A 14,557-nucleotide genomic window follows, 5' to 3' on the forward strand; every position below is an offset into this window, starting at 1 on the left:
CTCACCATCAACTGTGTCACCTCACCATCAACTCTGTGTCACCTTACCATCAACTGTGTCACCTCACCATCAACTGTGTCACCTCACTATCAACTATGTCACCTCACCATCAACTATGTCACCTCACTATCAACTATGTCACCTCACCATCAACTATGTCACCTCACCATCAACTGTGTCACCTCACCATCAACTCTGTGTCACCTTACCATCAACTGTGTGTCACCTCACCATCAACTGTGTCACCTTACCATCAACTGTGTCACCTCACCATCAACATGTGTGTCACCTCACCATCAACTATGTCACCTCACCATCAACTATGTCACCTCACCATCAACTGTGTCACCTCACCATCAACTGTGTCACCTCACCATCAACCTGTGTGTCACCTCACCATCAACTGTGTCACCACACCATCAACTGTGTCACCTCACCATCAACTGTGTCACCTCACTATCAACTATGTCACCTCACCATCAACTATGTCACCTCACTATCAACTATGTCACCTCACCATCAACTATGTCACCTCACCATCAACTGTGTCACCTCACCATCAACTCTGTGTCACCTTACCATCAACTGTGTGTCACCTCACCATCAACTGTGTCACCTTACCATCAACTGTGTCACCTTACCATCAACATGTGTGTCACCTCACCATCAACTATGTCACCTCACCATCAACTATGTCACCTCACCATCAACTGTGTCACCTCACCATCAACTGTGTCACCTCACCATCAACCTGTGTGTCACCTCACCATCAACTATGTCACCACACCATCAACTGTGTCACCTCACCATCAACTGTGTCACCACACCATCAACTGTGTCACCTTACCATCAACTGTGTCACCTTACCATCAACTGTGTCACCTCACCATCAACTGTGTCACCTCACCATCAACTCTGTGTCACCTTACCATCAACTGTGTCACCTCACCATCAACTGTGTCACCTCACTATCAACTATGTCACCTCACCATCAACTATGTCACCTCACTATCAACTATGTCACCTCACCATCAACTATGTCACCTCACCATCAACTGTGTCACCTCACCATCAACTCTGTGTCACCTTACCATCAACTGTGTGTCACCTCACCATCAACTGTGTCACCTTACCATCAACTGTGTCACCTCACCATCAACATGTGTGTCACCTCACCATCAACTATGTCACCTCACCATCAACTATGTCACCTCACCATCAACTGTGTCACCTCACCATCAACTGTGTCACCTCACCATCAACCTGTGTGTCACCTCACCATCAACTGTGTCACCACACCATCAACTGTGTCACCTCACCATCAACTGTGTCACCACACCATCAACTGTGTCACCTTACCATCAACTGTGTCACCTTACCATCAACTGTGTCACCTCACCATCAACTGTGTCACCTCGTCACCTCACCATCAACTGTGTCACCTCACCATCAACCTGTGTGTCACCTCACCATCAACTATGTCACCACACCATCAACTGTGTCACCTCACCATCAACTGTGTCACCACACCATCAACTGTGTCACCTTACCATCAACTGTGTCACCTTACCATCAACTGTGTCACCTCACCATCAACTATGTCACCTCACCATCAACTGTGTCACCTCACCATCAACTATGTCACCTCACCATCAACTATGTCACCTCACCATCAACTGTGTCACCTCACCATCAACTGTGTCACCTCACCATCAACCTGTGTGTCACCTCACCATCAACTATGTCACCACACCATCAACTGTGTCACCTCACCATCAACTGTGTCACCACACCATCAACTGTGTCACCTTACCATCAACTGTGTCACCTTACCATCAACTGTGTCACCTCACCATCAACTGTGTCACCTTACCATCAACTGTGTCACCTCACCATCAACTCTGTGTCACCTTACCATCAACTGTGTGTCACCTCACCATCAACTCTGTGTCACCTTACCATCAACTGTGTCACCTTACCATCAACTGTGTCACCTCACCATCAACTGTGTCACCTCACCATCAACTCTGTGTCACCTTACCATCAACTGTGTGTCACCTCACCATCAACTCTGTGTCACCTTACCATCAACTGTGTGTCACCTTACCATCAACTGTGGGTCACCTTACCATCAACTGTGTGTCACCTCACCATCACTTCGCCGCCCATTGTGTCACCCCTCCTCTCCATCTAAATTACTGAACAATACTAAGCTTATTTAAAAAAAATCATGTTTAGGACAATTATTTTGACGACAAAAAAACTCAATCGTTCATGTTTATAATTTTTTTAATTCACCAAAAATGTAAAAAATAAATTAAAATTTAAACACTTATTTTTTTCTGAAATCTTTACATTGAATAATTTATAATATTACGTATACACCATTTCAATAAAATCTCTTTAAATATCATGTCCACACTTTAAAAAACTAAAGTTTGAAAAACAAACCAAAATCTAACAATGAATAGGTCATCGTTTTAGCATGTTGTGTCCGGAGACTTTCCACCGTATCCACACTTCAGTCTCTCAACAAGGCGGACAGAGTTCCAGTTCCAACGTCAATGCTTTATGTGGAATACATTGAAAAAAGCTATTATATGCTGTTATTATAAAACATACAAAACACATTTTAAAACATATTTGTGAAATTTGACTTTGGTAAGTAATGAATTATAGTTTAAAAATAGTACTCAACAACAAATGTATTTGGTTATCAAGTCTTGTGTAACGCCATTCACCGCCATTCAATTGTTCGAACATGGGATGTAATTGGCAGGTTGTTGTTGCCATGTTAGGTATGCAGCGTGGAGGGAAGGGGGTGGGGGGGGGGGGGGAAATGAAGGGACTGAAGTTAATTAAGAGGAGGTTAATGTACTGATTTTTACTTAAAAACATTCTGCGTACTCCCCTCAAATAATAGTGTGTTTGTTACATCAGCTGGTTACAGGCGTGTTTGTTACATCAGCTGGTTACAGCGTGTTTGTTACATCAGCTGGATACAGGCGTGTTTGTTACATCAGCTTGATACAGGCGTGTTTGTTACATCAGCTGGTTACAGGCGTGTTTGTTACATCAGCTGGATACAGGCGTGTTTGTTACATCAGCTGGATACAGGCGTGTTTGTTACATCAGCTGGTTACAGTGTGTTTGTTACATCAGCTGGTTACAGTGTGTTTGTTACATCAGCTGGTTACAGTGTGTTTGTTACATCAGCTGGATACAGGCGTGTTTGTTACATCAGCTGGTTACAGTGTGTTTGTTACATCAGCTGGTTACAGTGTGTTTGTTACATCAGCTGGTTACAGTGTGTTTGTTACATCAGCTGGTTACAGGCGTGTTTGTTACATCAGCTGGATACAGTGTGTTTGTTACATCAGCTGGATACAGGCGTGTTTGTTACATCAGCTGGTTACAGTGTGTTTGTTACATCAGCTGGTTACAGTGTGTTTGTTACATCAGCTGGTTACAGTGTGTTTGTTACATCAGCTGGTTACAGTGTGTTTGTTACATCAGCTGGATACAGGCGTGTTTGTTACATCAGCTGGATACAGGCGTGTTTGTTACATCAGCTGGTTACAGTGTGTTTGTTACATCAGCTGGATACAGGCGTGTTTGTTACATCAGCTGGTTACAGTGTGTTTGTTACATCAGCTGGTTACAGTGTGTTTGTTACATCAGCTGGATACAGGCGTGTTTGTTACATCAGCTGGATACAGACGTGTTTGTTACATCAGCTGGTTACAGTGTGTTTGTTACATCAGCTGGTTACAGTGTGTTTGTTACATCAGTTTGTTACAGGCGTGTTTGTTACATCAGCTGGTTACAGTGTGTTTGTTACATAAGCTGGTTACAGTGTGTTAGTTACATCAGCTGGTTACAGCGTGTTTGTTACATCAGCTGGTCACAGGCGTGTTTGTTACATCAGTTTGTTACAGGCGTGTTTGTTACATCAGCTGGTTACAGTGTGTTTGTTACATCAGCTGGTTACAGTGTGTTTGTTACATCAGCTGGTTACAGTGTGTTTGTTACATCAGCTGGTTACAGGCGTGTTTGTTACACCAGCTGGTTACAGTGTGTTTGTTACATCAGCTGGTTACAGTGTGTTTGTTACATCAGCTGGTTACAGTGTGTTTGTTACATCAGCTGGTTACAGGCGTGTTTGTTACATCAGCTGGATACAGGCGTGTTTGTTACATCAGCTGGTTACAGTGTGTTTGTTACATCAGCTGGTTACAGTGTGTTTGTTACATCAGCTGGTTACAGTGTGTTTGTTACATCAGCTGGATACAGGCGTGTTTGTTACATCAGCTGGATACAGGCGTGTTTGTTACATCAGCTGGATACAGGCGTGTTTGTTACATCAGCTGGATACAGGCGTGTTTGTTACATCAGCTGGTTACAGGCGTGTTTGTTACATCAGCTGGATACAGGCGTGTTTGTTACATCAGCTGGTTACAGTGTGTTTGTTACATCAGTTTGTTACAGGCGTGTTTGTTACATCAGCTGGATACAGGCGTGTTTGTTACATCAGCTGGTTACAGGCGTGTTTGTTACATCAGCTGGATACAGGCGTGTTTGTTACATCAGCTGGTTACAGTGTGTTTGTTACATCAGTTTGTTACAGGCGTGTTTGTTACATCAGCTGGTTACAGTGTGTTTGTTACATAAGCTGGTTCCAGTGTGTTAGTTACATCAGCTGGTTACAGCGTGTTTGTTACATCAGCTGGTCACAGGCGTGTTTGTTACATCAGTTTGTTACAGGCGTGTTTGTTACATCAGCTGGTTACAGTGTGTTTGTTACATCAGCTGGTTACAGTGTGTTTGTTACATCAGCTGGTTACAGTGTGTTTGTTACATCAGCTGGTTACAGTGTGTTTGTTACATCAGCTGGTTACAGTGTGTTTATTACATCAGCTGGTTACAGTGTGTTTGTTACATCAGCTGGTTACAGTGTGTTTGTTACATCAGCTGGTTACAGGCGTGTTTGTTACATCAGCTGGTTACAGCGTGTTTGTTACATCAGCTGGTTACAGGCGTGTTTGTTACATCAGCTGGTTACAGTGTGTTAGTTACATCAGCTGGTTACAGTGTGTTTGTTACATCAGCTGGTTACAGTGTGTTTGTTACATCAGCTGGTTACAGTGTGTTTGTTACATCAGCTGGATACAGGCGTGTTTGTTACATCAGCTGGATACAGGCGTGTTTGTTACATCAGCTGGATACAGGCGTGTTTGTTACATCAGCTGGTTACAGTGTGTTTGTTACATCAGCTGGTTACAGGCGTGTTTGTTACATCAGCTGGATACAGGCGTGTTTGTTACATCAGCTGGTTACAGGCGTGTTTGTTACATCAGCTGGATACAGGCGTGTTTGTTACATCAGCTGGTTACAGTGTGTTTGTTACATCAGTTTGTTACAGGCGTGTTTGTTACATCAGCTGGTTACAGTGTGTTTGTTACATCAGCTGGTTACAGTGTGTTAGTTACATCAGCTGGTTACAGCGTGTTTGTTACATCAGCTGGTCAAAGGCGTGTTTGTTACATCAGTTTGTTACAGGCGTGTTTGTTACATCAGCTGGTTACAGTGTGTTTGTTACATCAGCTGGTTACAGTGTGTTTGTTACATCAGCTGGTTACAGTGTGTTTGTTACATCAGCTGGTTACAGGCGTGTTTGTTACACCAGCTGGTTACAGTGTGTTTGTTACATCAGCTGGTTACAGTGTGTTTGTTACATCAGCTGGTTACAGTGTGTTTGTTACATCAGCTGGTTACAGTGTGTTTGTTACATCAGCTGGTTACAGGCGTGTTTGTTACATCAGCTGGTTACAGGTGTGTTTGTTACATCAGCTGGTTACAGTGTGTTTGTTACATCAGCTGGTTACAGTGTGTTTGTTACATCAGCTGGTTACAGTGTGTTTGTTACATCAGCTGGTTACAGTGTGTTTGTTACATCAGCTGGTTACAGTGTGTTTGTTACATCAGCTGGTTACAGTGTGTTTGTTACATCAGCTGGTTACAGTGTGTTTGTTACATCAGCTGGTTACAGTGTGTTTGTTACATCAGCTGGTTACAGTGTGTTTGTTACATCAGTTGGTTACAGTGTGTTTATTACATCAGCTGGTTACAGTGTGTTTGTTACATCAGCTGGTTACAGTGTGTTTGTTACATCAGCTGGTTACAGTGTATTTGTTACATCAGCTGGTTACAGTGTGTTTGTTACAACAGCTGGTTACAGTGTGTTTGTTACATCAGCTGGTTACAGTGTGTTTGTTACATCAGTTTGTTACAGGCGTGTTTGTTACATCAGCTGGTTACAGTGTGTTTGTTACATCAGCTGGTTACAGTGTGTTTGTTACATCAGCTGGTTACAGTGTGTTTATTACATCAGCTGGTTACAGTGTGTTTGTTACATCAGCTGGTTACAGTGTGTTTGTTACATCAGCTGGTTACAGTGTGTTTGTTACATCAGCTGGTTACAGTGTGTTTGTTACATCAGCTGGTTACAGTGTGTTTGTTACATCAGCTGGTTACAGTGTGTTTGTTACATCAGCTGGTTACAGTGTGTTTGTTACATCAGCTGGTTACAGTGTGTTTGTTACATCAGCTGGTTACAGGCGTGTTTGTTACATCAGCTGGTTACAGTGTGTTTGTTACATCAGCTGGTTACAGTGTGTTTGTTACATCAGCTGGTTACAGTGTGTTTGTTACATCAGCTGGTTACAGGCGTGTTTGTTACATCAGCTGGTTACAGGCGTGTTTGTTACATCAGCTGGTTACAGGCGTGTTTGTTACATCAGCTGGTTACAGCGTGTTTGTTACATCAGCTGGTTACAGTGTGTTTGTTACATCAGCTGGTTACAGTGTGTTTGTTACATCAGCTGGATACAGTGTGTTTGTTACATCAGCTGGTTACAGTGTGTTTGTTACATCAGTTTGTTACAGGCGTGTTTGTTACATCAGCTGGATACAGGCGTGTTTGTTACATCAGCTGGTTACAGTGTGTTTGTTACATCAGCTGGTTACAGTGTGTTTGTTACATCAGCTGGTTACAGGCGTGTTTGTTACATCAGCTGGTTACAGGCGTGTTTGTTACATCAGCTGGTTACAGGCGTGTTTGTTACATCAGCTGGTTACAGTGTGTTTGTTACATCAGCTGGATACAGGCGTGTTTGTTACATCAGCTGGTTACAGTGTGTTTGTTACATCAGTTTTAGTTTGTTGTTTTTGATGTTGTCTGTCCTTGTATGACGATGGCATATTTCTGACGATACAACGTTACAAAAAGAGAAATCGATCACATACCTGACAAAAAGAGAAATCGATCACATACCTGACTGTAGCAAGCGTTGTTCGGGTATTTAAGAGCAACCTCTCATCTCTTCACTGTATCGCCCAAGTTCAAACTCCCAGTTCACTTTCGGGAATTGTTCATTTTCTGTCGATGAAATATAAGGCGTGTTAACACCTTAGTGAAGTTGAAGTGAGCGTCACACTTAGCGAGCGTTGGTACACATTTGTGGTTTTTGGGACAGTTGTTTTACTGATTCTATCCATTTCTGAATGAGACAAGTCATCATCGTCATCTCCCTTTATCTGCAGCCATTATCAGCAATTGGACGTGTCATTAGCATCAGCAGCTCTTTTCAACCCCCCCCCTCTCATTCTCCCCCATCTATCTTATTCGTTTCCCGTCTGTCCAATTATATATATATATATATATATATATATATATATATATATATATATATAAATATATATATAAATAAATAAATAAATATATATATATATATGTATGTATATATGTATGTATATATATATATATATATATATATATATATATATATATATATATATATATATATATATATATATATATATATATATATATTGTAAATAAATAAATATATAATTACAGTCTATGCTATTTAGTGTCTATGTGTTTAAATATTAAATGCAGTAGCCAGTGTATGTTTTTAAAAATAAATTTGCAACTTGATAAACTGTAACTTGCCAGGGTCCAAATAATCAGATTTCATAGGGCTTCTGTGCAAATAGTTTTTGGTATCATTCCCCTCAAACTTGTACTCAACAAAAATGCTGTAGTTGCTTTTGGCATGCACCGGGTACCAAAATAACCGCATTTGGTCGTCCAGCTTACTCTCCAAGGCTTTTTTCGATATGCACCAGCATGGGAATTTGCTTCTGTGACATGTGAGCGAATAATTGCTGCTGTATTCAATATCCATATCGCAAAGCTGATAATATAGGCAATAGTATTATTTTTTTTATCTTTTTACTTAAATATTGTTTTTGTAGGATAAGTTTCTACATTAGATGTTAATTTACAAAGAATAGTAAACAATTTTAAATAATATTTTTTTTGTAATGGGGAGGTGTGTTTCATATGTAATAATTTTGTATGTAGGGAATCTGAAAAAGGACCAACAGAACGATGGACTATATCTACTTGGACGAAATATCAAACGATGATTAGACATTAAAGACTTATGCGCTCGAGTGCTTTGTGTACGTTTTATATGTTTGTGAACTCATGATGAGAGACATTTTGCTTAAGTAATTAGACAGTAATATCATTTAATTCAATATATACGAGGAATGAATAAATATTGAAACTAATAAATAAAGCATTATACCCGTCCATGTATGTAGTGGTAAAACAAAGTCTCTAGTGAAAGCAAATTAATAGTAATCAGAAGTGATCAAAATAACAGTCTATCGCCGTCAATTTTATCATAATTTCTAAGTGAAAATATCTAATCCTCTCCCCCTACACGTCTTTTTTCTTACTCTTTCCAACCTATAATCACACCAAGTCACATTATTAACCCCTCCCATACACATAACGGTAAATTATTAACCCCTCCCATACACATAACGTTACATTATTAACCCCTCCCATACACATAACGTTAAATTATTAACCCCTCCCATACACATAACGTTAAATTATTAACACATCATATCCTGAACGCCACAATATTTACCCCTGTAATTGTTACTACTTCAAGCTTTTTACTCTAACACTTCCCCCATCCTTACTCCGTCATGCTGCTGACCTCCCCCATCCTCACTCCGTCACGCTGCTGACCTCCCCATCTTCACTCCGTCACGCTGCTGACCTCCCCCATCCTCAGTCCGTCACGCTGCTGACCCCCCTCATCCTCACTCCGTCACGCTGCTGACCTCCCCATCTTCACTCCGTCACGCTGCTGACCTCCCCCATCCTCACTCCGTCACGCTGCTGACCTCCCCCATCCTCACTCCGTCACGCTGCAGACCTCCCCCATCCCCACTCCGTCACGCTGCTGACCTCGCCCATCCTCACTCCGTCACGCTGCTGACCTCCCCCATCCTCACTCCGTCACGCTGCTGACCTCCCCCATCCTTACTCCGTCACGCTGCTGACCCCCCCCATCTTCACTCCGTCACGCTGCTGACCTCCCCCATCCCCACTCCGTCACGCTGCTGACCCCCCCCCCCCCATCCTCTCTCCGTCACGCTGCTGACCTCTTCCCCACTCCGTCACGCTGCTGACCTCCCCCATCCCCACTCCGTCACGCTGCTGACCCCCCCCATCCTCTCTCCGTCACGCTGCTGACCTCTTCCCCACTCCGTCACGCTGCTGACCTCCCCCATCCTCACTCCGTCACGCTGCTGACCCCCCCCCCAATCCTTACTCCGTCACGCTGCTGACCTCCCCCATCCCCACTCCGTCACGCTGCTGACCCCCCCCCCCATCTTCACTCCGTCACGCTGCTGACCTCATCCCCACTCCGTCACGCTGCTGACCTCCCCCATCCTCACTCCGTCACGCTGCTGACCTCCCCCATCTTCACTCCGTCACGCTGCTGACCTCATCCCCACTCCGTCACGCTGCTGACCTCCCCCATCCTCACTCCGTCACGCTGCTGACCCCCCCATCCTCACTCCGTCACGCTGCTGACCTCCCTCATCCCCACTCCGTCACGCTGCTGACCTCCCTCATCCCCACTCTGTCACGCTGCTGACCTCCCCTATCCTCACTCCGTCACGCTGCTGACCCCCCCCCCATCCTCACTCCGTCACGCTGCTGACCTCCCTCATCCCCACTCCGTCACGCTGCTGACCCCCCCCCCCCCCCATCCCCACTCCGTCACGCTGCTGACCTCATCCTCACTCCGTCACGCTGCTGACCTCCCTCCCCCCCAATCCTCAATCCATTACGCTATTAACCTTACCCATTCTCTCACTTCGTAACTTTTAACCCCACCCATCTTTCATAATAAAAAAACTATACAGTGCTTACACTTCATATCACACCAACGGTGACGAGAAGAATGCGCACAGGAAAATTGCTGATCCAATAACTGCACTTTAAAAAGTTCGCAAGAGGATTTAAAAAAAAATCTATCGTTTATAAACGTAAGTAGAGATTGACCAAAGGTGGTCTACGTTAGTGCATGATAAAAATATTATCTCATGAGCTATGACCAAATGTATGTTGGTAGTTAAATAAGTTTGAATTTGCAGCTTCTTCTGTTTTCCCAGTTTCCAGGAACCCCTGTTGAAGGTTTATGACCAGCGCCGCCTGTTATAAGGAACTGAAATCTACAAGTGTATGCAGTACCTTTGTTAAAGACGATAGTATTCTAATATTGCTATAAATAGAGACCTACCGGTTTCCAATGGTAATAAGGGAAACAATCCCAGCCTTGTGGACAGTACATGATGAAGATCTTGATGTCAATGACTGTATTATGATCAAAGTACGCAGGAAAAACAAAAATGCCCGTCATGTACCCCGTGTAGCACACTATATCATCGGGACATTGAGAGTACTTTCTCTCCCAGCCTTTATTTACCAAGTTATAAAAGAGAGTGTCCTCGTATTCTGCAACAAGCAACACCGTTATTTAAACTGTTTTTAGCGGTAGAGAGATGTGTGTGGCTGGTGTTGTGAGGTGTGTGTGTGGCTGATGTTGTGAGGTGTGTGAGGCTGATGTTGTGAGGTGTTGGTGTGTGTGGCTGATGTTGTGAGGTGTGTGAGGCTGATGTTGTGAGGTGTTGGTGTGTGTGGCTGATGTAAGATGTTGGTGTGTGTGGCTGATGTTGTGAGGTGTGTGTGGCTGATGTTGTGAGGTGTTGGTGTGTGTGGCTGATGTTGTGATGTGTTGATGTGTGTGTGCTGATGTTGTGAGGTGTTGGTATGTGTGGCCGATGTTGTGAGGTGTGTGGCTGATGTTGTGAGGTGTTGGTGTGTGTGGCTGATGTTGTGATGTGTTGATGTGTGTGTGCTGATGTTGTGAGGTGTTGGTGTGTGTGGCTGATGTTGTGATGTGTGTGTGCTGATATTGTGAGGTGGTGTGTGTGGCTGATGTTGTGATGTGTTGGTGTGTGTGGCTGATGTTGTGATCTGTGTGTGCTGATATTGTGAGGTGGTGTGTGTGGCTGATGTTGTGATGTGTTGGTGTGTGTGGCTGATGTTGTGAGGTGTGTGTGGCTGATGTTGTGAGGTGTGTGTGGCTGATATTGTGAGGTGTGTGTGGCTGATATTGTGAGGTGTTGGTGTGTGTGCTGATATTGTGAGGTGTTGGTGTGTGTGGCTGATTTTTTGAGGTGTTGGTGTGTGAGGCTGATGTTGTGATGTGTGTGTGGCTGATGTTGTGAGGTGTTGGTGTGTGTGGATGATATTGTGAGGTGGTGTGTGTGGCTGATGTTGTGAGGTGTTGGTGTGTGTGGCTGATGTTGTGATGTGTTGGTGTGTGTGGCTGATGTTGTGATGTGTGTGTGCTGATATTGTGAGGTGGTGTGTGTGGCTGATGTTGTGATGTGTGTGTGGCTGATGTTGTGATGTGTTGGTGTTTGTGGCTGGTATCTTGAGTTGGTGTGTGTGGCTGATATTGTGAGGTGGTGTGTGTGGATGATATTGTGAGGTGTTGGTGTGTGTGGCTGATGTTGTGATGTGTGTGTGGCTGATGTTGTGAGGTGTTGGTGTGTGTGGCTGATGTTGTGATGTGTTGGTGTGTGTGGCTGATGTTGTGATGTGTGTGTGCTGATATTGTGAGGTGGTGTGTGTGGCTGATGTTGTGATGTGTGTGTGGCTGATGTTGTGATGTGTTGGTGTTTGTGGCTGGTATCTTGAGGTGGTGTGTGTGGCTGATGTTGTGAGGTGTTGGTGTGTGTGGCTGATGTTGTGATGTGTGTGTGGCTGATATTGTGATGTGTTGGTGTGTGTGCTGATGTTGTGAGGTGTTGGTGTGTGTGCTGATGTTGTGAGGTGTTGGTGTGTGTGGCTGGTGTTGTAAGGTGTGTGGCAGATGTTGTGAGGTGTGTGTGGCTGATGTTGTGATGTGTTGGTGTTTGTGGCTGGTATCTTGAGGAGGTGTGTGTGGCTGATGTTGTGAGGTGGTGTGTGTGGATGATATTGTGAGGTGTTGGTGTGTGTGGCTGATGTTGTGATGTGTGTGTGGCTGATATTGTGAGGTGGTGTGTGTGGCTGATGTTGTGATGTGTTGGTGTGTGTGCTGATGTTGTGAGGTGTTGGTGTGTGGGCTGATGTTGTGAGGTGTTGGTGTGTGTGGCTGATGTTGTGAGGTGTGTGTGGCTGATGTTGTGATGTGTTGGTGTGTGTGGCTGATGTTGTGAGGTGTGTGTGGCTGATGTTGTGAGGTGTGTGTGGCTGATATTGTGAGGTGTGTGTGGCTGATATTGTGAGGTGTTGGTGTGTGTGCTGATATTGTGAGGTGTTGGTGTGTGTGGCTGATTTTTTGAGGTGTTGGTGTGTGAGGCTGATGTTGTGATGTGTGTGTGGCTGATGTTGTGAGGTGTTGGTGTGTGTGGATGATATTGTGAGGTGGTGTGTGGCTGATGTTGTGATGTGTTGGTGTGTGTGGCTGGTATCTTGAGGTGGTGTGTGTGGCTGATGTTGTGAGGTGGTGTGTGTGGATGATATTGTGAGGTGTTGGTGTGTGTGGCTGATGTTGTGATGTGTGTGTGGCTGATATTGTGATGTGTTGGTGTGTGTGCTGATGTTGTGAGGTGTTGGTGTGTGTGCTGATGTTGTGAGGTGTTGGTGTGTGTGGCTGGTGTTGTAAGGTGTGTGGCTGATGTTGTGAGGTGTGTGTGGCTGATGTTGTGATGTGTTGGTGTGTGTTGCTGGTATCTTGAGGTGGTGTGTGTGGCTGATTTGTGATGTGTTGGTGTGTGTGGCTGGTGTTGTAAGGTGTGTGGCTGATGTTGTTAGGTGTGTGGCTGATTTTGTGAGGTGTGTGGCTGATGTTGTGAGGTGTTGGTGTGTGTGGCTGATGTTGTGAGGTGTGTGGCTGATGTTGTGAGGTGTGTGGCTGATGTTGTGAGAAGTAGGTATGTGTGGCTGATGTTGTGAGGTGTGTGGCTGATGTTGTGAGGTGTAGGTAGAGAGAGCCTGACTGCTAACCCTTAAGTCTCGAGTTCGAATCCGGGTTCAAGTCAGAAGACCATCACTCTGATGGATACCTAACTCATGTTAGGGAAAGTAAAGGCGGCTGGACATTGTGCTGACCACACTATCTCTTCATATGCCGAGGTCACAGAAACAAGTCAACTCTACCCTAGACCGTTAGGTTTGAAAGGGAACTTTACTTTAATAATGGAGCGTTTTTTTTTGTGATGCTTTATTCACGATAAAGTATGTGTGGAAAAAAAAACGGACTTCACAAAATAAAATAAGTTCAATATTTTATTCATTTCTTTTTAACTGCTGTCTATTAATATAATTAATCAGATAAAAATAAAAAATTGCACTATTCTATTCTTCTAATATCTAACATTTTAAATACGTGAACTACTTTATAGTAACATTGATTTGAACGTTTTTATTTGGTCAGGGTTTTGATATCAGTTCAAAAGAGATTATTTGTCTATTAGTTATAAGATATCAGTTTTTGTGTGTGTAAAACATGCATTGTAGGGCGAAACGTCATTGCTTCCATTTCAGATAACAGTCAATTAAACAGAACGTTATATAGTTTTTGGTGACTTTTAACTTTTAGATAAACTCACAATTTCCCGACGCTTATTTCAAATTATTTTTTAAATTTGAAACAGAGTATGGTTGGATTTCTAGCTTGATCTAAATGTCACACGAACAACACATTGTCTACCTAAGCAATCAACACAAAGGAGAAGTGCTGAAAGTACTAGGAGCTTCTCCATCTATCAGACTTATAGTGGTCTCACACTATCCAAACAAATTCAATTTGGTGCAGACAGAGGAAGCTAAAAATAACATTTGTCGCTACACATCTTGTAGACCTCGAGCCCGTTGCAAATGCTGCTTCCGGTTTGTTGAAGTGCAAAATGGTGCAGAAATGTAAGCAGCTTATTCTGTACACTAAAGTTAAAATAAACGCATTTCTTTATATATATATATATATATATATATATATATATATATATATATATATATATATATATATATATATATATATATATATATATATATATATATATATATATATATATATATATATATATATATATATATATATATATATATATACAAACTTACTATTAT

The 14,557-nt window shown here is 43.2% G+C and overlaps 1 protein-coding gene across 1 annotated transcript; it reads right to left on the reverse strand.

The window, feature by feature from the left end:
- Positions 1-2,354: 2,354 nt before the first annotated feature.
- LOC131940075 (uncharacterized) lies at positions 2,355-14,307 on the reverse strand. Its single transcript, XM_059298637.1, has 5 exons — positions 14,145-14,307; positions 10,680-10,894; positions 8,015-8,258; positions 7,334-7,438; positions 2,355-2,567 (listed from the first exon to the last, which is right to left on the reverse strand). Exons 1-4 carry the CDS (start codon positions 14,194-14,196, stop codon positions 7,362-7,364), a joined length of 588 nt encoding a protein of 195 aa, XP_059154620.1. The 5' UTR covers positions 14,197-14,307; the 3' UTR covers positions 2,355-2,567; positions 7,334-7,361.
- Between the last annotated feature and the right edge of the window lie 250 nt (positions 14,308-14,557).

The sequence above is a fragment of the Physella acuta genome, unplaced genomic scaffold (genome assembly GCF_028476545.2).
Source record: "Physella acuta isolate Inbredline_101_S28 unplaced genomic scaffold, ASM2847654v3 ptg000308l, whole genome shotgun sequence".
Taxonomy (NCBI): domain Eukaryota; kingdom Metazoa; phylum Mollusca; class Gastropoda; family Physidae; genus Physella; species Physella acuta.